This window comes from Bufo bufo, chromosome 3 (assembly GCF_905171765.1).
Source record: "Bufo bufo chromosome 3, aBufBuf1.1, whole genome shotgun sequence".
In the NCBI taxonomy this organism is placed as follows: Eukaryota; Metazoa; Chordata; class Amphibia; order Anura; family Bufonidae; genus Bufo; species Bufo bufo.
The window spans coordinates 310,839,036-310,861,096 of record NC_053391.1 but is presented as its reverse complement, the minus strand read 5'-3'; the positions used below and the strand labels follow the sequence as shown (position 1 = coordinate 310,861,096).

Here is a 22,061-nt window from a genome sequence, read left to right as displayed (position 1 = left end):
AACCCAGCCTTACTGTCATGCAGCTACTTCCCTGACTAGAGGCAGAGGCCAGCTCATCAGTGGTGGCAATACTCTAATAATACCTTAATAGAAAGTAGTGAATATACATGTCTTCTTTCCAGATTCATCCATTTAAGAATATACTTCTTTTTCAAGTCTATGCTTGTATGTTGTATTTTACAAAAGGAAAAAAATAAAATTACAAAAAGAAAAGTGAAACACGACAGTGAATAATAATGAAATGCGTACACGTTCTTTATTGACAGCATCATGCCTTCATGTTCCATCCGTGGTGCTGTGATGTTACACGGAGAAGCACAAGCCAGTGTCCTAGTCAATCACCTTCCCGAAAACAGTGCTTACACTTGGGATTTCTTAAGGGCTTGTTCAGACAGTAAAGGCAGCACATGGATACAGTGTTCCTCATGAAACGCTGCTTCAATGTGTTGCTGGAGATATTGTACAGGCAGAGATTAAGGATTGCTGCTGTTGGCAAGAAATAGAGCTGGAAGATTGCTTGCATACAGACAGCCAAAGCAATCGCCTGATGAACAATAAGGATTTTATAGTACATAAGGGTTAGCTAAATTTGGCTTTGGAGAAATCCATTTCTGGGTGCTGTTCCATGAACCTTAAGGGAGAAAAGAAATAAATCTTTAGAGAATTTGGTTATTGATGAAATGTATAACTTGGCTATTCTTGTCTGACTAGGGATAACTAAAATATGTATTCCAACTAGGGGTGGGCGATATGGCCTAAAATCTATATTGCGATATAATATTAAGCATGTGCGATATATTCTCAGGTCCTGAGGGGTTAATTGCAGTGGATCACTGCGTGCAGTAATAGAGGCCAGGTATGGGATATAGCCGGCACATGCAGGCTAAGTTTGTATTCAGGCATATTAAACTATATTCATTGGTGGCGCAGTGGCCACAGTCCCCCTCTCTGTTCTCATTGGTGGCCACAGTCCCTCCCCTCCTCCTAGTCTGTGCTCACTGGTGGTCTGCGGCAGCCGCACACAGTGGGGAGGGACTCTCTCCTTCTCCACTGTGCCGGCTCAGGAGAACATGGTGAGTGCCGAGAGCGGCGCATGCCATGTTCTACTGTGATATGGCGATAAACAAAATCTCTATCATTGGCCAAATTTATATTGCATATCATCTATATCACTCACCCCTAATTCCAACTACTAACATTAGAGATGTATGCCCAGTAGCTCAGTCTGACCATAGAAGGCAGTGTAACTTCTGCTATTATACAGGCGGCATAGAAGCTTGATTTGAATACAAAAATGGTACTCCATGCTAAATATTCTTTATATGAAATATGGATTATGAACATGACAAAAATACCACCTGAGAGGTTAGTAAGGGTTGATGCACACGTTCATTGGAAGTTTTGTGGTCTGCAAAATACGGATACAGTTGCAGTGTGCTCTCCTTCACTTTCAGGGCTCCGCTCTCGATATAGGTGCGGGTCCAGTGGTGGGATCCGCACCTATAAGACAATGGGGGCATATTGTAGCGATATGCCCCCATTGTCTGAGATGAGAAAACCCCTTTAGGCGATTATCATGGGGGGGGGGGGGGGGGGGGGGGGGCGGGCGGTCTGTCCTGAAGATAGGTCATCAATATCATTTGATTGGAAAACCTCTAATCATGGGACAACCCTTTCTCCTACACAGTACTGCAATAAGCCTTAGTTCTGTGATGGTCCCAATTATTGTCGTCAACATAATAAGAAAAAGAACAGTGACAGGAACATAAAGCTTATGATCTCTTCTTGCTGTCAAAGAATAAAAAATCCAGCTGATCCCTATTGTGTCAACCAACAAAGATCCCTGACAGAGAAACTTGGTTCATACAGACTTTCTACATCTGTGAACGGGGGTTTTACTGAGGTTTTCCCACAAAAGCCATTTATCACTTCTCCACAGGATTGCTCCACTACCACTCCATTCAAACTGATCCTAAGGAGGAACAGACTTGGAGCTCTCATTCTAGTGAATGCATAGGTGAAAAGTGTCATTTGAGGGAGACCCCCTTTAAAAGGGAATCTGTTACCTGGAAATTCACTGGTAAACCATGCTCAATATAGTGTGGTGCTAGCTCAGTAAATGTAATAAAACCTTTCACTTAGGCTGGGTTCACACTTGAGCGTTTTACAGCGCGTTCAAACGCTCAACACATGAAAACCAATGCTTCCCTATGGCCCTGGTTCTCACTTGAGCGTTTTACAGCGCTGAAAAACACGCTGTAAAACGCCCTACGCTCAAACAAGTACTTGAGCTTCTTTGGGGCGTTTTGACGCGCGTTTGTGGCCATAGGACATTGCAGTCAAACGCGCGTTTACTATTGCAAAAAACGCGCGACTTAAACGCGCATATCAAATACGCTCAGGTCTGAACCCAGCCTTAGTGATCTGTTCTTCACTCCGGAGGAAAAAAGTACTTTGAATCCATGTGCAATGAGCACTTCAGAGGGCGGACACAAGCCACTATGTGCAGCCCCTGATTGACAGGGCCAGGTAGAATGATGCAGTAATCTGACCACATCAACGAGGGTGGGTGCACAGTGTCCCAGGGTGCCCTCGCTGCACACGGATTAAAAGTATTTTTTTTCTCCAGAACGAAAAGCAAATTAAGTTTAATGTATCATTATATTCAGCTGAGCTAGTCCTACAAGGCACCATGCGTGGTTTAAGGGCAGGTTCAGACAGTTTTTTTTGTTCAGAGGAGGTTTTGAGGCAGATTTTCCTGTAGGCTTTTCAGCTAAAGTCAGCAAGTCCATTGTGGAAATCACACTCCGTGTGTTAGCCTGATCCTCCATTCTGGACACTGCTCGTCTTGCAGGACCTGCTATGCGCCTCTGCATTACCTTATTCCTACAGGATCATAGTGACATAAAGCTGTCAGCATGATCCTGTAGAAATAAGGTCACACGAAGGCACATGGCATTATAAATCAGTATAATGCCGTGCGCTCCTACAAGTCCAGAACGTAGGATCACACATGGAGCGCGATTCCCACAATGGACTCGCTCATGTGAAAGAGCCCTAAGTCATTCCTTTATTTCTCAGTTGATGGTGCTGTATTAGGGCTTGGTTTTTGCGGAACAAGTTATAGTTCTTACTTATTTACATTTATTAAAGAGGACCTTTCAAGGGTCACAGCCAGGGAGAAGGTGAGCATTTTTTTCTCCCTGGCTGTGACACATAAATCTGGAGTAAAACTCATTAAAGGGAATCTGTTACCAGTGACCTCCATAGCATTTGGCACAATCAGGGCATCACCATTGCTCTTGTTGCACCCAAGCTCTGCTCCTTTCAGTGACCAGCTCCTCCTTGGCTGCTTTGCCTCTGCCTGGTCCCGTCAGTCAAAGCAGCAAGGGGGAGGGGGAGGGAAGAGATAGAAATGATGGAGCTTGGGTGCAACAGCAATGGTGACGCCCTCATTGCACCAGAGGCCTAATATGCATATTAAGAAACTGAGCCTTGGATCAACAAAAGAAAAACTATTTGATAGGGTGGTTGCTAACCATGTCCCCACCTACTTTTCAAGACTAGAGCAAGGGTGTAAAAATGCAAAAGGTAGCAAAAAAGTGTGTGCAAGTGACCCCAAAAGCCCTGCTTTGAGACTTTTTAAAGACAGAATTCTGGAGTGCAGAGCATGATAAATTCCACCCATAGTACTTTTCCTTTTACTAGGCCAATAACGACACGTTCATTAGTCATGTGGCCTCAGCCCCATAGACGTGAATGGGGCAGTGTGTGACACCAAGCACAGCCGCTATACAATGTACGGCACTGTGCTTGGCAAGCTGTGAGAAGGCAGAGGCTCTTACAGGAGTGCCAATGCCTTCTCAAACAGCTAATTTGCAGGAGTCCCGGATATCGGGAGGATAGGTCATTAGTTATAGAATCTTGGAAAACCCTTTTAAGCATGAAAGGGAACAAGTTATGTATGCTAGGACAGAGTTGGCTCTGAAGTATGATTTTTTTTTTATACACACATTAAAGGGGTGCACCAAACACTCTGCTATATCCAGCGGTCCCATAAAGAATGAATGGAGTAGCGGTGTGCATGCTTAACCGCCACTCCATTCATTCGGGGGACTCTTGTTCTTATCAGTTCCAGTGGTCAGACCCCCACTGACCAGATGCTTATCTCCTTGTTCTGTGGATGGGGGAGGGGGGGTGTGTAAGTTTTTTCTTGGCACATCCCCTTTAAAGGGTTTGTCTGCTTTGGACAACCTTTTTGTTAAATGGGACCCTGATCAGCTGTAATTTGCACGGTAACCTGGCAGCATCACCACAGGTAAAATAAAGCATTACGCACTGAAAGTAAAGGGGGTCCTTGTAGTACACAAACATGCCCTCTTTAGCAAGAGACACTCATTGTAGAGAAACTCCGCCCAGACCAACAGATGAGCATCCTTTAATATGTTGTTGGAAAATGGCTTTTCTTGAACTTTTTGCCTGTTCTAGACTAGCAGTTTTAGCCAAAAGACCACAACATTCGAAAGAGAAATATTTAAAACTATTTCAAAATGTAGCTACTTTTACAGTGTCTAAAAAATTGCAAAAAAGTACAATCCTTGGTAAATCATTTACTTTAAAGTACAAGATAACTCACTTTTTCAAGATGTCCTGCTTTTTCTGTTCATCCGACGTCGGAAGGCCCATTGATTTCTGCCTCTGATCATACATCATTTTTTCTACCATACTGCGAGTTTCTCCATCTAAATCAGAAAGCTGGAACATACACGCATCTGGTAAATTGAGATCTGTGATGCTACAAAGGGTATACTATATGTGTGGGTATTATCTGATTTTACCTTAGAGTTTTCAGGATTAATTTTCTTGGTATTAATTTCAGGCTCGGTCTTGATAACCTGATTCCACCATTCCATAGTGTTTATCTACAAGAGACTTGGGGTCAGCAAGTGAACAAAAAATGCCCAAACATCTAAAAATACACTGCCTTAGGGAAAGTAACATGTTTATGCTGAGCATGCAGTGGCTCCACCTTCTGAATAAGAAGGGTTTCCTGAGCATGGGTCCTCCTCTATGAAGTTCACATGTCACATTAGGGCACGCAGACAGTGGTTGTCCTTATAGGGAGAGAGTACAGTCCTGTAATAAACAGCAAGGCCTCTTTCATACAAGTGCGTCCTGTGTGAAAAATCACACTCCACATGCATGATTTGCCGTTATGGACACTGTTTCATAGGAGCACACGGCATTATAATGCTGTGTGTCTCTGCATGACCTTAATGCTGGCAGTATAATTCTGTAGAAGTAAGGTCATGTGGAGATACACAGCATTATAAATCATTATAATACTGTGCGTTCCTGCAAAACGAGTAGTCCATAACGGGAAATCACAGTTACACACGTAGCTCGATTTCCACAGAGGACACCCTTGTCTGAAACCTGCTCCTTACTACTATATATGAAATTAATTCTTCATCAATTGCCTTTTACCATCTAATGACAATTACTAACATTTCTCAAAGTGATTGTATAGCTAATAGAAACTTCTAAAAGACAGTATATACACCATTCAGATCCATTTCATTGTTACATCTTCAAAGGGAATCGGTCACCTACGATAAGCACAAATAAAAGGGTTGTCTGATAAAATCAGACATGCCCTCAATTACCTAAAAAAAAAAAAATAAGTGTTAAACTCCCCATTTTCGCCTGGTCCGCTTACCGATACTTGTTTACAAATGACAGTGGTGACAGGCCGATGTACAGCATGTTACAGCAGTCTTCTAATGAGGACAGTGTTTGGCTGCAGTAGTCACATGCTGTACTCCTGCAGGCGGACCAGACTGGCAGCACAGAAGAAATGGGCGAGTTTAACATGATTTTTATATTTTATTTTAGGTAACTGGGGGTATGTCCAAGAATATTACTTCTCAGACAACCCCTTTGAATACAGCAATACATGAATACTACTGCTGCCACTGACCCCATATTGCTAATTTGTATGCCAATTCTTATCTACCATTCAACCACATTGAGAGGACTGCCAAGCGTGCACAGTTCTAGAAGTCCTCTCTGTGTTATATGGTCGGTTTGTGGCACACAGCGGGGGAACAGAGAAGTGTGGCCATTTAAATTAGTGATCTGAGGTCTGGGGCAGCAGCAATGTGTGTGTAGTACTCCACTTAATAGGGATTGCAGGGCCTGACAGATTATCTTTAATCTGCAAACATACATTATTGAGTGCTAAGACCTATGCCAGGAAGACACATAAGTGCTGCATGCATTCAGTGAATTCACTTTCACAGGTACAAGCATCCTCACCTTCTCCAGATGAACAGTCACCACCTTGCCATCTTCTATTAACCACGAGCACTCTTCCACCTTGATGTCATTGTAAAGCTCGCCATCCAGCACAGGCTTTTGACCTTTAAGGCCAATACTAAGTTTTCTCCTCCGAATATCCACCACCACATCCTTACTTTTCAGACGGAAGGAAATGGAAAATGGGATAATCAACTGTCGGAGAAAGAGGACAAAAAAAAGAAAATATATAATAAAAAAAATAAAAGGTAAATGATTAAAAAGAACCATACAGATGTGCTGGGAGGTAGTACCGGTGGTGGGAACTCCAGCTAATGGACTATTACAAGAAGGGGGCCTCCAGTTCTACAAGTTTTAAGCAGGGCTGTGGAGTCGGAATTGGTTTTGGTTGGAGTCGCTAGAAATGTACCAACTCCAGCTTTAAGAAAAATCTATTATTAATATTTCATAACTGAACTTTCATATGAATTTTATAAATGTTACTCAATTATATTCTATTCTGCTGGTGATAGAGACTCATGTCTCTCCTCTCGTGTTTTCTCCCCTGTCCAAGTATACTAGTTAACTTCATGTTGTCCCAAAGCCTCTACTTACAATGTCTGAAACTAGAGGTTCACTACGCAACTAGAAGATCATTATTCTGGGTTCAGAGAAATAGAAATGTGTGAAATAGAGGAACACTGTATTGTAATGGAGCAAACTGAAGTTGCTACAGAGCAACAGCAACATGACCGCTTAGATGGATCTTGTTGAAGCCAGGGCCGCAGTTTGAGCATGCCTGATCTAGATGATCAATAGCTGACTAAAGGAAAAGAAGCTCTGTTTGTAGTAGCAGTAAGGATGAATGGGTTGCAGAACTGTCAGGAACAAGAAGAATTCGGTCTTGCTACCACATCTTCACCCTCATCAACTGATGATGAATTTGATTTTTTTCCCACATAGAAAAAGAGTCATCCACATCAGAGAACACAGAGAGTAGATTTCAGCTCAATTTTTTACGTGCCCTAAAAGTATTGGCGCAATTTGACTGTTCATCATAACTAACAGTGCAGCAAGCGATTGCCAAATATCCTGAAATTGTCGGAGATGTTGCCCAAGTTGTTACTGCTTTGCCACCAACCCAAGTTAGTGTAGAGATTGTTCTCTGCCCTCAAAATAATTAGATTAGATTTGAGGGCATCGATGGAGGAAAAATTCACACAGACTTCTTATTAACTACGTAACAGTGTTACTGTATATTTACTTACAAGAGTTTAGAAAAGTTATTTGTTCAGAAACTGTATTCCAATAAAATGGTTTATCCACTAAATGGTCTCATTACTTATATAAATGGTGAGAAAAAGCCTGATAATATTTTACTACAGTAAACTTGTTACTAATACTTATGCCAGCCTGTCACTATGCTACTGACAGGTAGTCTATTTGACTCTGCCTCCAGGGCCTAATAGGTTTCCGTACTTGGCAGACCCAGAGCCCACTGTTAGACCTCTGACTGCACAGGGCCAATGGAGTGACAGAGGGAGCCTCCTTCCTCTGTCTAAAAGTTACAGCAACAGAAGAGAAGCAGCACTCCAATGGATATAAACGACAGGAGCCTTGAAGTCATACCCCCTGGAGCTTGCATCCACTATCTTTTTGAAGCTTTTTATCACAGTGTGGCTTCATTTGCTGTCTAACCACTTAGATGCCATCTTTGGTATCGCCCATGGCATCGAATATGGTTTTTTTATTTTTAATAATCAAAAGTAATTTTTATTGAAATAAAGTTTTTCTTAAAATACAGCCATTGAAGAGTGTACAATTCCTTATGTTAGCAGTCATACTCCATATAGAAGTGTTAATATCACAGTATTTTATCAGCATTATACAGCAGTAAATACAGAAACTGAGAAGTCCAAAAATCAGAATTACAAAGTACATCCTCTAAGACAAATAAACCCCCCGCCCTCCCCCATAACCATACGGAGAGACCACAACACTACTACACCCCCCCCCCCCCCCCCCCCCCCCCCCCGGCACCAAGAGACAGTAGGTTATGATAGGCATCTCAGAAGGGCAACACTGTATGTAAGTTTCTGTGGCGGAAATCACAATGTGCTATGTCAGCTGCCCTGTCAGGGTCAATTGTCCCTTCAGACAATCCCTCGTTTGAGCCACACAGACACCAGACCAGGGACTGCGAACCAACCCTGCCATACTGACATGAATTTACCTGGGCATCTTTTTATGTATACCCCTCTTTCAAATCGTAGAACAGTATTTAGCCGGTTTATATACTCCTGTCTAACGGGGGGGGGGGGGGGGGGGGGAAATTCTCCTGTATCCAGTGCTTGGCAAGTAAGACCCTAGCCTGGAAGAGCATTCTTTGGATACTCACGGATTTCCTATCATCCATTCCCAATGAGTATAATATGCCCAGTAGAAATACAACACAATAGAAGCTCTAAGCGTGTATAGGCTTCACCAGCACTCCAGTATCAAATCAGCAAATAGGCCCCCAGAGGGGGAGGAGTATCGTTAATTAAAATATAACTTTTAATTCAATGTGCAACTAAAACACACCACTTTGATGCAATATCTTAAAAAACATGTGGGGTCCAAGCCTGGTACCCCAGTGCTGGTAGGGAAGTAATAAACCTGCTCCACCTGGTGAAAGGTGCGAGCAGTCTTACCAGACCAATGGAAATACTGGGATCAGCGAAAGTTTCCAGGTGGGTCTGTCCAAGGACATCAGATGTAGGCCGGATACGAGGTCACTCTGTGGGGTGGTGTCTGTAAAGGCGATGCAGAACTGTGCCCTAAATGACCCTATGAAAGGGGAAGGGGACTAGTTTCATTCTGCTCATCTATACAGAGCACCCGCCCCAATAGGGGTGACCCCGTCCGGATACCTGTCCCTGCCCCGGACCTGATCCCCAATTCTAAAAATGAACGTGGCCAGTTAATAATTCCTAGTGACCTCCCTGGGAGGAATTATAAACCGGCCACGTTCATTTGTAGAATTGGGGATCAGGTCCGGGGTAGGGACAGGTATCTGGACGGGGTCGCCCCTATCGAGGCAGGTGCTCTGTATAGATAGGCAGAATGAAACTAGTCCCCTTCCCCTTTCATAGGGTCATTTAGGGCACAGTTCTGCATCGCCTTTACAGACACCACCCCACAGAGTGACCTCGTATCCGGCCTACATCAATATCATTTTGATTAAAGGATAACTGTCATTTTAACTCAAAATTAAAATTTTCACATATGTAGTTACTACTGAGGTGATCATACATAATCACAATTTTTTTTCCTCACATACCCCATATTTAAGAAGATTCCGTCCATCGCAACCGTTTTTCACCAGACTTCATTCTGCCTCTCCTCTCAAGATGGCCCGCTGAGCCCTCACCCTAAGGGCTCATTCAGACGGCCGTATGCTATCCGCAAAAATACTGAATGCTATCCGTTTTTTTGCGGATCCGCAAAAAAACGGGTCCGCAAAAAAACGGATAGCATTCAGTATTTTTGCGGACCCATAGACTTCAATGGGGCCATGTCCTGATTTTCACGGACAAGTATAGGACATGTTTCATTTTTTTTGCGGATCCGCAAAAAAACGGATAGCATTCAGTATTTTTGCGGACAGCATACGGCCGTCTGAATGAGCCCTAAGGCTAAGCCTGCCTTCCCTCACTACCCAGAATGCATTGTGCTAATCTCGGGAACGCGCTGCCTAAGTTGTCCACACTTCACGCCCTCTTCCTCCTGAGAGCCCATACATTTTAGCAAGTGGCTGTTCAGTCTGGATACATAGGGCACCCAGCAGAGGAGCAATCACAGCGGTCCCTGCCTTTGGACTCCGATCCCCTGTGAGTGTTTTGGAGATCGGGCTGTGTTTCTCTGCCCTGATCTCCCGTTCAGGATGGCCAAGCCAGAGAAAATGGTTAAGACAGGGAGGCAGTCCATCCCCCCCACCCCTCCTCTCCCCTGCAATTGAACAGGATGGCCGAGTGGTTCAGAAGATTGTCAGCTGTAACTCTACTGTAACTGCGGACTTCAGTGGATGTCTGCCATTTAACCCCTACCTTGCTGCGGTCCGTAGGGACAGCTGTATGTAAGGGGTTAACTGTGAGGAAGCTTCCCCGTCCCCCCCCCTCCCAGCGCTTCTCTGCTGTGGTAGGCTCCGGATTCCACATAACAGAAGGAGGGAGCTCCCTCCTTCCCCCTCCCATCAGAGGCTGCTCTGCTGGGGCAGCGTGTGATCGTTACCATGGCAACTGGACGCCATACACAGGACGCAACTGGCTCTCTGTGTCTGCAGTGACAGCTGTTCGCTTGGCTTTCCTCCTCTTCTCCTGCGCCGATGGACCGCCTCCTTCTGCAGTAGCTTATGCGCCGTTAGCATGCGCATAAGCAACTGCGATGCCGTGCCAGCAATGGGCATCGCAGTGCGCATGCCCCGGCCAAGGAAGTCAGCGCGTAGGCGCGGGATCTCGCTGAGGGGGAGAGAAAACAGATGGGCGGGCAGAGGAAGAGGCTGGGCGCGGATAAGAGCCGAAGAGGCAGAGCTGCCTGGGCACCAACGCGGTGGACTCCGCCCCTGGGCACTTGCGAGCCCTCATTTACATATGCATCAAAGTTCGTTTTTGGCAGTTTTACAAGTCCACAAAAGCATATAAAAGGTACCGTTTTAATCATCTGTGTTGCGGCTACAGCGCTATGGGAACTGTTAAAGGGGTAAATGTGCTGACAGACTGATACAAAACCCTCATACTTACATCCACTTCAGAAAGGGTCTGTGTCCAACGATAGTTTGGAAGGTCTGCTCCATTGCCTGAATTGGGCTTGAGCTTCCCTTTGTCTTTTTCATCTTCCTCTTCCTCCTCATTGTCCCCATCATCACCACCCTGTACAATAAGATATAGGGAGTAAGAGTCAGACAAGAACAGAAGTTCCAGAATTTACTGTCAAACTATGGGGAGGAAGCCCTTTCCCACCTGTTCACAGGTCACAAATAAAACAAGACATGTTGTAGGGGATTCAGATAAAGGAGCACTGAACAGAAGACACAAGAAATCCCAATTCTCTCTCTCAATCTCCCCCTTTCTTCCGACCCAATTATTACAATTAAATTACATGCAGGACTTCTCTACAAAGACACGTGGAATATCCTGCATGCAGTGTGGGCAAGTTTGTCTTCGATCTGATTTTGACCAATTATTTCTAGGTTTGGTGTATCGTTATGACAGGATGCTCATGCTAGTGTACTTCCAGACATGCCTGTAGGACATAAGAATTTGCGTGCTTAGACTTTTCACATAGTTTGTCAGTACCATACCCAGACAAGTTAAAGAGCCCGTCCTGCCATTTATATTGATGGGCTGTCAATACTTTGGGCACCCCTGCCAATCAGCTATTTCTATTTGAAGAGGGGGTGGTGTTTCCTGGTCATTATACTAAGCGTAGTGCAATTACAAGTACTCACTCCATTCAAGGGATACTTGTTATTAAACTGCACCACCCAAACTTCCGAGATGATGGGCAGTGTAATGAACAGGAAGCAGCATTCGCAGACAGCGAACTTCCTCTTCAAATGCTGGACCCCCACCAATCTGATATTGATGACCTATCCAGTCGTAAGGTTATAAATGTAACTGGCAGGATAACCCCTTTAACCCCTCCACGTCACAGTGGCTGAGGGCTTGTATGGAGCGGATTGCTGTGATGAGTCTGGTCTATAAGCGGCGGGTGCTGGCTGTATAATACAGCAGGCATCCAGCTGCAATGACGGGAAACAGCAATCACGCTGAACCCTGTAATCTAATCCCTCAGATGCCACTTTCATCAATGATCGTGGCATCTGTGAGGTAAGACAGAGGGATGCAGTTGCCAAGACAGCCTGGGCTCTGCTGAAGCTTCCCAGACCTATCATGGTAAGCTTCCCGCTAAGCTGTGCACAAGGCTCCATTTATTTCTTTGGGGCTGACGTAGACAGCTCTTTGTCAACCCCAGGGATGAACTGACATGGTCGCAGAGGGGTGTGTTTGGAAAGAACTCCAATCCTGGCCATTTAAGCCAACAGTAAACACAGCATCTGAACGGTTTAAAAAGAGTGAGGGGATCGATCTGTTCTGCAATCGTGGAGTTCTAAGCAGTTGTCACAGCAGCCCCACACGATTAAAAATTCATATCACTTTCCTCATTTAGGCTACTTTCACACTCGCGTTTTGTGCGGATACATCATGGACGGATCCGTTCAGATAATACAACCGTCTGCATCCATTCAGAACGGATACGTTTGTATTATCTTTAACATAGCCAAAACAGATCCGTCGTAAACACCATTAAAAGTCAATGGAGGACGGATCAGTTTTCTATTGTGCCAGATTGTGTCAGTGAAAACGGATCTGTCCCCATTGACTTACATTGTGTGCCAGGACCAGTTTGGCTCAGTTTCATCAGACGGACACCAAAACGCTGCAGGCAGCATTTTGGTTTCCGCCTCCAGAGCGGAATGGAGACTGAACGGACCTTGTAATACACTGTCCCTAAATAGTGCAGTGGTATAAAAGGGGAGTCATTGCACTGATTAGCTGCAGTTATACAAACCCCTCAGCAATTTGGGCACATATGAACATGGGACCAACACAGATGCCTTCAGCTGCCAAGTGCTCATGTAACAGGTCCGTTTCATAGGTACAAATCTGCTGACAGATGCCCTTTAAAGGGGTTGTGCAAAAACTGGGGAGGGGGAATTACTTACCTGCTTCCTGGTGCTGGCTCCCAGCTCCTTTTCCTAGTCAGTGATGCTCTGCTGGGCTTCCTCGCTGTACACATGCTTTGTGATGCCTCCTGCAGTCAATTAATAGCCATGGCAGTGACTGGATACCCTTGCGTTATCTGACCATTTATCATGACGAAAGGTCATGTGGCCAGCGATTGGCTGCGGTAATGTCAAACTGGATGTTTACAGCGTGGGAGCCCTATTGAGCTTCACAGGACAGGAAAATTTAAATAAGCTTCCTTTTACAGGAGTCTCCATTCTTGCACAGCCCTTTAAGGCCAAAATAGTGATTGCTTAAGGAGTCACAATCACTATACTGAGATGTTTCAGGCCTTTGGGTTATACCCTATACTGCCCCATCAACGTTACCAGTACAGGCGCATGTGCAGTGGCTGCAAGGAAACGGTAACATTGAATCAGCTTCCCAAATCACAGCAGACGGGGGCCTGATAGTCTCACTGGACGATTTCTCCCTTTTCACAAGTCGTACATAGTCCTCCTCTTTACCTTCTTCTTATCATTTTGAACTTGCATTTTCTCTTGTTCTTTCTCTCGAGCTTTATTCTAGAAAAACAGAAAAACACAGATATAAGAAATTTAGAAATCAAACAGAACAGGAATCATTTCCCATGTTTCTGAAACTGTCTGCAGTCATGCTCCGCAGCCCCCTAGTCACACTACCTGGTCAATCTCTTTCTGAAGTTTGTCTGCCTCTTCTTCGGTGAGCTCGGTGATTCGCGGCTCGCCTGGCTCCATTGCCTTCTGTTTAGCCGCTTGCTCATGTTCCCGCTTTGAAGCATCCCGCTCCTGCTGCTCGGCTGCCCTCTGTTCCCTGGCTGCACAGGCTAGTTTGTTGTGGTGGCTGAAAGCTTCATTCATTAGCTGCAACGACATCAGATCATTTTTCACTGATTATGTGTGAATGACTGAAAGCTGTTTGTGCCCACTACACAAAGCTTTCTTACCTTTTCAGCTGCTCCAGATTCTCCACCTACAAAGAAATCCGTTTTTCTTCTTAGAAAACTGAAGAAGGTATTTACCAACTGCAAAAAGGTAAAAAAGTAAATCTGCTTAATTCCAATTACACTCTAGTTACCCGTTACCCAACAGACATTTCTCAACTCCATTAAAGAGGTTCTCTGGGAATTAAGAAAATGAAAATACCTAAAAATATTACTTTATTATAAATATAATCCCAAATACCTTTCATTAGTTATAATGGTGCATTTTTGTCTGGGGAGCAATTAGGAGAAATAAAATGGCCGCTGTCCTAGTCGTACACATAAAACCTGTCCTAAATCACACAGGAGGACAAGTTACTTCACAACACTGAGCTAAAGAACTGCCTTATCCTCCTCTCCTACTTGTCGGGGATTATGATCCTGAATATACAGTAGGTGATAAGATCCTCAGTTAAATCTCTGTAGGAATGGATTCCATGAAGAAACGCAAATTGGGGCTGTAGTAATGGAGACTGCATACAAGTGCTGCTGCTCATTGTCCTCATCTCCTCATGAACTCCATTCCTACAGAGATTCAGCTGAAGATCTTAACAGCTGTATTCAGGACTATAATCCCTGACAAGCAGAGCAGAGCAGAGAGGAGGACGAGGCAGCTCTTTAGCTCAGTTGTGTGAAGTCAGGACAGGTTTTGTGTGTACTAATATGATGACTGCCATTTTGTTTCTCCTAATGATTGCGCCCCAGACAAAAAAAAAAAAAAAAAAATCTGCCAATATAACTAATGAAAGGTATTTGAGAATATATTTATAATAAAGTAATATTTAAGCATTTTCATTTTTTTAAAGGGAACCTGTCATCAACTTTATGCTGCCCATACTAACGGCAGTATAAAGTGGAGACAGGTGAGCTGATTTAAGCGGTCTGTCATTTTATAAGTTAAAAGTAAGTGGTTGCAGAGAACAAACATTACAAACTGGGCCTGGAAAAGAGTCCCGGCCACCTGAGAAGAGTCATGGTTATTCATGAATTCCTGCTCTCCCTGCTGATGGACAGGCTTCTACCTAGTTTTCTCCCTTTCTCTCTAGGAGAGAACTGCTAATCAGCAGATGGGTGGAGAGCAGGAGATTATGAATAACCATGACTCTTCTCAAGTGGATTTGACTCTTTTCCAGGCCTGGGCTGTAATGATTATGATGCTGGTTCTCAGAACCACTTACTTTTAGCTCATGAGTGACACACCACTGACATCTGCATTTCTGTCACTATTTTATCCTGCCCTCAGTGAGGTCAGCATAAAGTTGATGACAGGTTTCCTTTTATTCCCGGAGAACCCCTTTAAGGTGTTTTCGGGAAATTAAATACTGATCAGCTATGCTCAATATCTGATTGGAGGAGGAGTCACACTCCTGCACCCCCTGCTGATCAGCTGTTTGAAAAAGCAGCAGCACTCGGGCAATCATCATGGCCCCTTCAAAACAGATGATGGGCAGGGATGCTGGGAGTGGGTCCTTCAACGATGACACCGATGACCTATCTGCAGGATGGGTGTACAATATTTAATTCCCAGAAAATTCCTTTAAGGGCTCAAGCAGACGACTGTGTGCCAGCCGAGCCCGCAAACAGCGGGTACGCAATATACGGGCACCGGCCATTTTTGTACCGCATAACGGATGCGGACCCATTCACTTGAATGGGTCCACAATCCAGAAGGTCTGGTTGCGGAACGGAGGCACGGAACCCCATGTAAGCACTACGGAGTGCTTCCGTGGGGTTTATTTCCGGGCCTCCGCACCACAAAAAAATACAACATGTTCTATTTTTTGCGGTGCAGACGGATCACATACCCATTTAAGCTGAATGTATCTGGATCCGTCTGCAGCAGCCACACGGATGTTGCCCAAGCATTGGGGACCGGATATTGCAGGCCCCAATGCATGGAACGGCTGTGTGCATGAGCCCCAACATGCATGCTCAGCTAAGTGTGTATGCTCCCGATAGGAGAGAGGAACAGGCAACAGCCAGAAGACTTTCACAATAGCTTATCTCCTATGGGAACAAGGGGTTATCCAATACCATAAACAGCACCCCCCCCCCTTCATGTGCCGGGCCCCTCAGAGGGAATATACTTACCCTGCTCACTGTGGCGCTCCTGGCCCCCACACCGCAACTGCTGCTTCACCTTGTACAAGGGTTAAAGGGGTATTCCCATCTCAGACAATTGGGGCATATCGATAGGATATGCACCCATTGTCTAATAGGTGCGGGTCCCACCTATCTAGTAAACCCAGCTGAAAATGAAGCGGTGCCGGGTCCAGCCACCACCAAGCGTTCTTATTGGCTCGCTTGGCTATTTTTGGAATCCCCACAGAAATGAGTGGGAGCGCACTGCGCTTGCGCAGCCACTGTTTTCATTCACTTCTATGAGGCCAACGAAAATAGCCGAGCCAGCGCTCGGGTATTTTTTGTGGCCCCATAGAAATAAACAGAGGGCGGCTGAGCAAGCGCAGTGCGCCCTCCTTCACTTTGCATGCTGCATTTACGAGATGGGTGCGGGTCCCAGAGGTGGGATCCGCACCCATCAGACAATGGGGACATATCCTAGCAATATGCCCCCATTGTATGATATGGGAAAAACCCTTTAAGTTTTAGTTTCACAGTGAGCTGTAAGGGTACTACTAAAACTGCATTTATGGTACTTTCACACTAGTGTTATTCTTTTCCAGCACTGAGTTCCGTCCTAGGGGCTCAATACCGGAAAATAACAGATTTATCCTAATGCATTCTGAATAGAGAGTAATCCGTTCAGGATGCATCAGGATGTCTTCAGTTTAGTCTTTTTGCCTTTTCAGGACTGAGAATACCGCAGCATGCTGTGGTTTTAGCTCCGTCCAAAATACCGGATCCGGCATTGCGGCCTGCGCATGCTCAGACCGCAAAATATGTGAAAAGTACCCTTAAAGGGGTTGGCCCATTTAGGAATTGATGGCATATCACTAGAATATGCCACAAATGTCAGATATATCCAAAACAGGCTGCCCGTGGTGAAGGTAGAGCACACCTTAGGCTACTTTCACACTAGCGTTCGGAGCGGATCCGTCTGATGTTTCATCAGACGGATCCGCTCCGATAATGCAGACGTTCGCATCCGTTCAGAACAGATCCGTCTGCATTAAAACTTAGAAAATTTTCTAAGTGTGAAAGTAGCCTGAGCGGATCCGTTCAGACTTTACATTGAAAGTCAATGGGGAACGGATCCGCTTGAAGATTGAGCCATATTGTGTCATCTTCAAGCGGATCCGTCCCCATTGACTTACATTGTAAGTGTGGACGGATCCGCTCGCCTCCGAACGGCCAGGCGGACACCCGAACGCTGCAAGCAGCGTTCAGCTGTCCGCCTGGCCGTGCGGAGGCGAGCGGAGGCTGAACGCCGCCAGACTGATGCAGTCTGAGCGGATCCGCATCCATTCAGACTGCATCAGGGCTGGACGGAAGCGTTCTGCTCCGCTCGTGAGCCCCTTCAAACGGAGCTCACGAGCGGACAGCAGAACGCTAGTGTGAAAGTAGCCTTACATGCACGGCCACTCTCCATTCATGGGAGTTCCAAAAAAATAGTTGAGTAAACACCCTCAGCTGTTTTTTGAAGTCCTATAGCTTTGAATGGAGACAGCACTGCGCAGGAATGGCCAACTGTCCATTCGCCGCTATGGGACTGTTGGAAATAGCTGAGCCTGCGCTCAGCTATTTTCAGACCACCCATAGCGGTGAATTTAGGGAGCTCTCTGTTCACGTCAGGGGCCCCAGTCTGGATACAGGAGTGGGACCCGCACCTATCCTAGCGGTATGCCATCAATGGCCCAGATAGACGAACCCCTTTAAATGGAATCCTTTTTCTGCTGACTCTGCAGAATGGGAACATGTAGTGTACTGCTCTTTTGAATCCCCTAATGTACAAGTTGAAGGTGGGACAAAAACATGAAGGGAAGGCCTAAGGGAGTGGTAAGCTAGCAGGTATATAGCATGCACCTAAGGAAGCAGCTGTGCCTCCTCACATTAGGTGATCCCTCTTTGTAACTTGGACTGGTCAGGTTTAGGTTCTTCCTCCCCAATCTTCCTGATGCCCTAGTGCAGCGGTGGCAAACCTGTGGCATGCAGCTCTGTGTGGTCCGTGCATAGGGTTGCCACCTGTGCACTATTACTAACGAGCACTTCCACTGTGGGGCGCTCATTAGTACAGCTTTTACCCTTCCCCCTCTTCTGCCTGTGTTAAAATAGATAACTAAATAAAAGTCACCTCATCCATTTGATCGCACCGCGGTGAACACTCGCTTCTCACTGGATGCGCAAGACAAGACCTGCAAAACGTCATCATGCTGGAGCGCAGGTCTTGTCCTGCGCATCCAGTGAGCAGCGAGTGTTCACCGCGGTGCGATCAAATGGATGAGGCGAGTTATTTATTTTTTTGCACAAGACGAGTGGAGAAGGGGGCATTAATAATCCTCTGGCCTCTAATGGGAGCATTATTAATACTGGGAGCCACTGATGGAGGAAAAATAAAACTATGGGGCATTATAAATACTGGGGGCCACTAATGGGATATTTGTATTACTAGGGAGCACCATTCATTTTACTGGGACCTGTGTTAGGGCTCTTTCACACTTGCGTTCTTGTCTTCCGGCATAGAGTTCCGTCGTCGGGGCTCTATGCCGGAAGAATCCTGATCAGGATTATCCTAATGCATTCTGAATGGAGGGAAATCCGTTCAGGATGCATCAGGATGTCTTCAGTTCCGGAACGGAACGTTTTTTGGCCGGAGAAAATACCGCAGCATGCTGCGCTTTTTGCTCCGGCCAAAAATCCGGAACACTTGCCGCAAGGCCGGATCCGGAATTAATGCCCATTGAAAGGCATTGATCCGGATCCGGCCTTAAGCTAAACGTCGTTTCGGCGCATTGCCGGAGCCGACATTTAGCTTTTTCAGAGTGGTTACCATGGCTGCCGGGACGCTAAAGTCCTGGCAGCCATGGTAAAGTGTAGCGGGGAGCGGGGGAGCAGTGTACTTACCGTCCGTGCGGCTCCCCGGGCGCTCCAGAGTGACGTCAGGGCGCCCCAAGCGCATGGATCATGTGATCACATGGACACGTCATCCATGCGCATGGGGCGCTCTGACGTCATTCTGGAGCGCCCGGGGAGCCGCACGGACTGTAAGTATACCGCTTCCCCGCTCCTACTATGGCAACCAGGACTTTAATAGCGTCCTGGGTGCCATAGTAACACTGAAAGCATTTGGAAGACGGTTCCGTCTTCAAATGCTTTCAGTACACTTGCGTTTTTCCGGATCCAGAGTGTAATTCCGGCAAGTGGAGTACACGCCGGATCCGGACAACGCAAGTGTGAAAGAGGCCTTAACTAGTGTTGAGCAAACTTGTGATTTCAAGTTCGGCGTACATGGTTCGAGTTATCTGAGAATTCAGTTATGGATTCCGCTACCACATAACTTTCTAGGGGGCATACTAAAAGGAATGACAGAGTGGAATGCCCATAGAGAATAATGGAAATGTAATATTTGAATGAGAGACAAAACCATTTCACATAATTAATAATTATTTAGCAGACATACTCTCCAAATTCAGTGGGATTATTTAATGTTCAGATTAAGTGGAATTATCACTGTTTTCTGCAGAATGACGAGGGTGAATGACACAATAGAATGCCCATAGACTATAATGGGTAGTAAAATTTGATTTGAACCATTTAACATATCAAGTCAATCTTTAGCAGGCCTACTCTTCAAGTTCAGTGTGATTATTAAAATTGAGATTAAGTGGGATTATCATTGGTGTCAATGGAGTGCCCATAGACTATAATGGGAAGTAAACTAGGAGCTCATTTGCAGGTAAATCTGTTATGTAGGAAATTACTGCAAGTGTTCCCCGAGGGGGAGGGAGGGGGGTCTGCCCCCTGCTGCCTGGCAGCACCTGCCAGGCAGCAGGGGGCAGTCATGTACACAGTTCTTTTAGTATATTCTAACTTGAAGCGTCCCCATCACCATGGGAATGCCTCTGTGTTAGAATATACTGTCGGATCAGAGTTTCACGATCTAACTCAAATCCGATGGTATATTCTAACAGAGGCGTTCCCATGGTGATGGGGACGCTTCAAGTTAAAATATACCATCGGATTGGAGAAAACTCACGATCTGATGGTATATTAATAGGGACTCCTGACTTTACATTGAAAGTCAATGGGGGACGGATCCGTTTGCAATTGCACCATATTGTGTCAACGTCAAACGGATCCGTCCCCATTGACTTGCATTGTAAGTCTGGACGGATCCGTTTGGCTCTGCACAGCCAGGCGGACACGAAAACGCTGCAAACTGCGTTCGGGTGTCCGCCTGATGAGCGGAACGGAGGCCAAACGGTGCCAAACTGATGCATTCTGAGCGGATCAGCATCCACTCAGAATGCATTGGGGCTGTACGGATCCGTTCGGGGCCGCTTGTGAGAGCCTTCAAACGGAACTCACAAGCGGAACCCCGAACGCAAGTGTGAAAGTAGCCTAAGCCTGCTAAAGATTTACTTGATATGTTGAATGGTTCAGATACCAAGTCACGTTTTACTTCCCATTATAGTCTATGGGCATAATATTGCTAAATAACACAGATTAACCTACAAATAAACTCATATTTTACTTCCCATTATAGTCTATGGTCATTCTTGGTGTCATTCACACTTGTCATGCCATAGAAAATAATGATAATCCCACCTAATCTCAATTTAGATCAATACTACTGTGCCTGGAGACAGGGCCGGTGCAAGGATTTTTGCCGCCCTAGGCAAAGATCCATTTTGCCGCCCCCTCATGACAGGCAGGCAGGCACTGACAGACAGACACCTACCCACTGAAACATACACAGAAACTCACTGACAGACACACACCTACCCACAGAAACACACACACACACACACTCAATGACAGACACACATACTTTTACTGACAGAAAGACAGACATACACTCACTCACTGACATAAATACACAGGCAGACACTCACTCAGTCAAACACTTAAACACTCACCTCCCTGGGGTCCAGTGTGGTGCAGCTCCTCAGTCCTCCAGCGCGCCGTTTAGTATGCCGGGCCGGAATGACATCATATTCCGGCATCACAGAGGGCGCACGAGGGAGGAGTGGGGAGCTGCTAGAACAGCCTGCCCTGCCGCCCGCCTCATCTCCTGCGGTAATTTACTGGCAGAGCAGGCACCTGCCATCAGGGTAAGCAGATGCCTGCTCTGCCATATTTAAGAAGGACCTCCACCTCCTGGCCCCCCTGTAACGGCGCTGGGGGCGGCTCAAGAGCCGCTCGCCCAGGGCTGCAGCCCCAGTCAGGGGGAGCCCACCAGGGAGCCTCCAACAGGCCGGCGCCCTCGGCGAACGCCTAGTTCACCTATATGGTTGCACCGGCCCTGCTTGGAGAGTATGCCTGCTAAAGATGTATTTGGCTTCATTATAGTCTATGGGCATTCTCTTCCCCTGTCAAAGTCTATGGGCATTCCCTTCTGTCATTCCTTTTAGTATGGCCCACTTATAGTCCATGGTAGCGGAATCCCATACTTTCCTTTTATGATCCACTCCTGATTTCGGTCTCTAAAGCTGCATCCAGAATCCTGACGTGTGGCATTTCCATACACCGAGGACTGTAGGTGACTGGGAAGGATGTCTGGTGTGGGGCCGACCTCAGCAGAGATTCCGCACACCTTATGCGTTCCTGACGGTGCACCGGCGGCAATGAATGAAGTCGCTCACCTCCTGGACACCCCCCTCATGCTGCTGAGCCATCGCCAGCAACATCCCGTCAAACCGCTCATCATCCGCCGCCGCCGCCGCCATACTGCTCAGCTCAGCACACGCTGCACGGTTTCCGTGTAACCTGAAAGCTTCGTCTCAGTGCCCAGCCAATCAGCGCAGACCTGACCTCATTGCTATAGCGACGCAAACTGAAGCTGACGACGCTCTGTA

At 46.0% G+C, this 22,061-nt stretch overlaps 1 protein-coding gene across 1 annotated transcript; it reads right to left on the bottom strand.

The window, feature by feature from the left end:
- Positions 1 to 499: 499 nt before the first annotated feature.
- Positions 500 to 22,018, bottom strand: NUDC (nuclear distribution C, dynein complex regulator). The gene is made up of 9 exons (XM_040424259.1): positions 21,849 to 22,018; positions 14,050 to 14,127; positions 13,766 to 13,966; positions 13,592 to 13,648; positions 11,079 to 11,207; positions 6,319 to 6,513; positions 4,839 to 4,922; positions 4,637 to 4,755; positions 500 to 631 (listed from the first exon to the last, which is right to left on the bottom strand). The coding sequence occupies exons 1-9, from the start codon at positions 21,930 to 21,932 to the stop codon at positions 580 to 582; spliced, it is 999 nt and encodes a 332-aa protein (XP_040280193.1). The 5' UTR covers positions 21,933 to 22,018; the 3' UTR covers positions 500 to 579.
- Between the last annotated feature and the right edge of the window lie 43 nt (positions 22,019 to 22,061).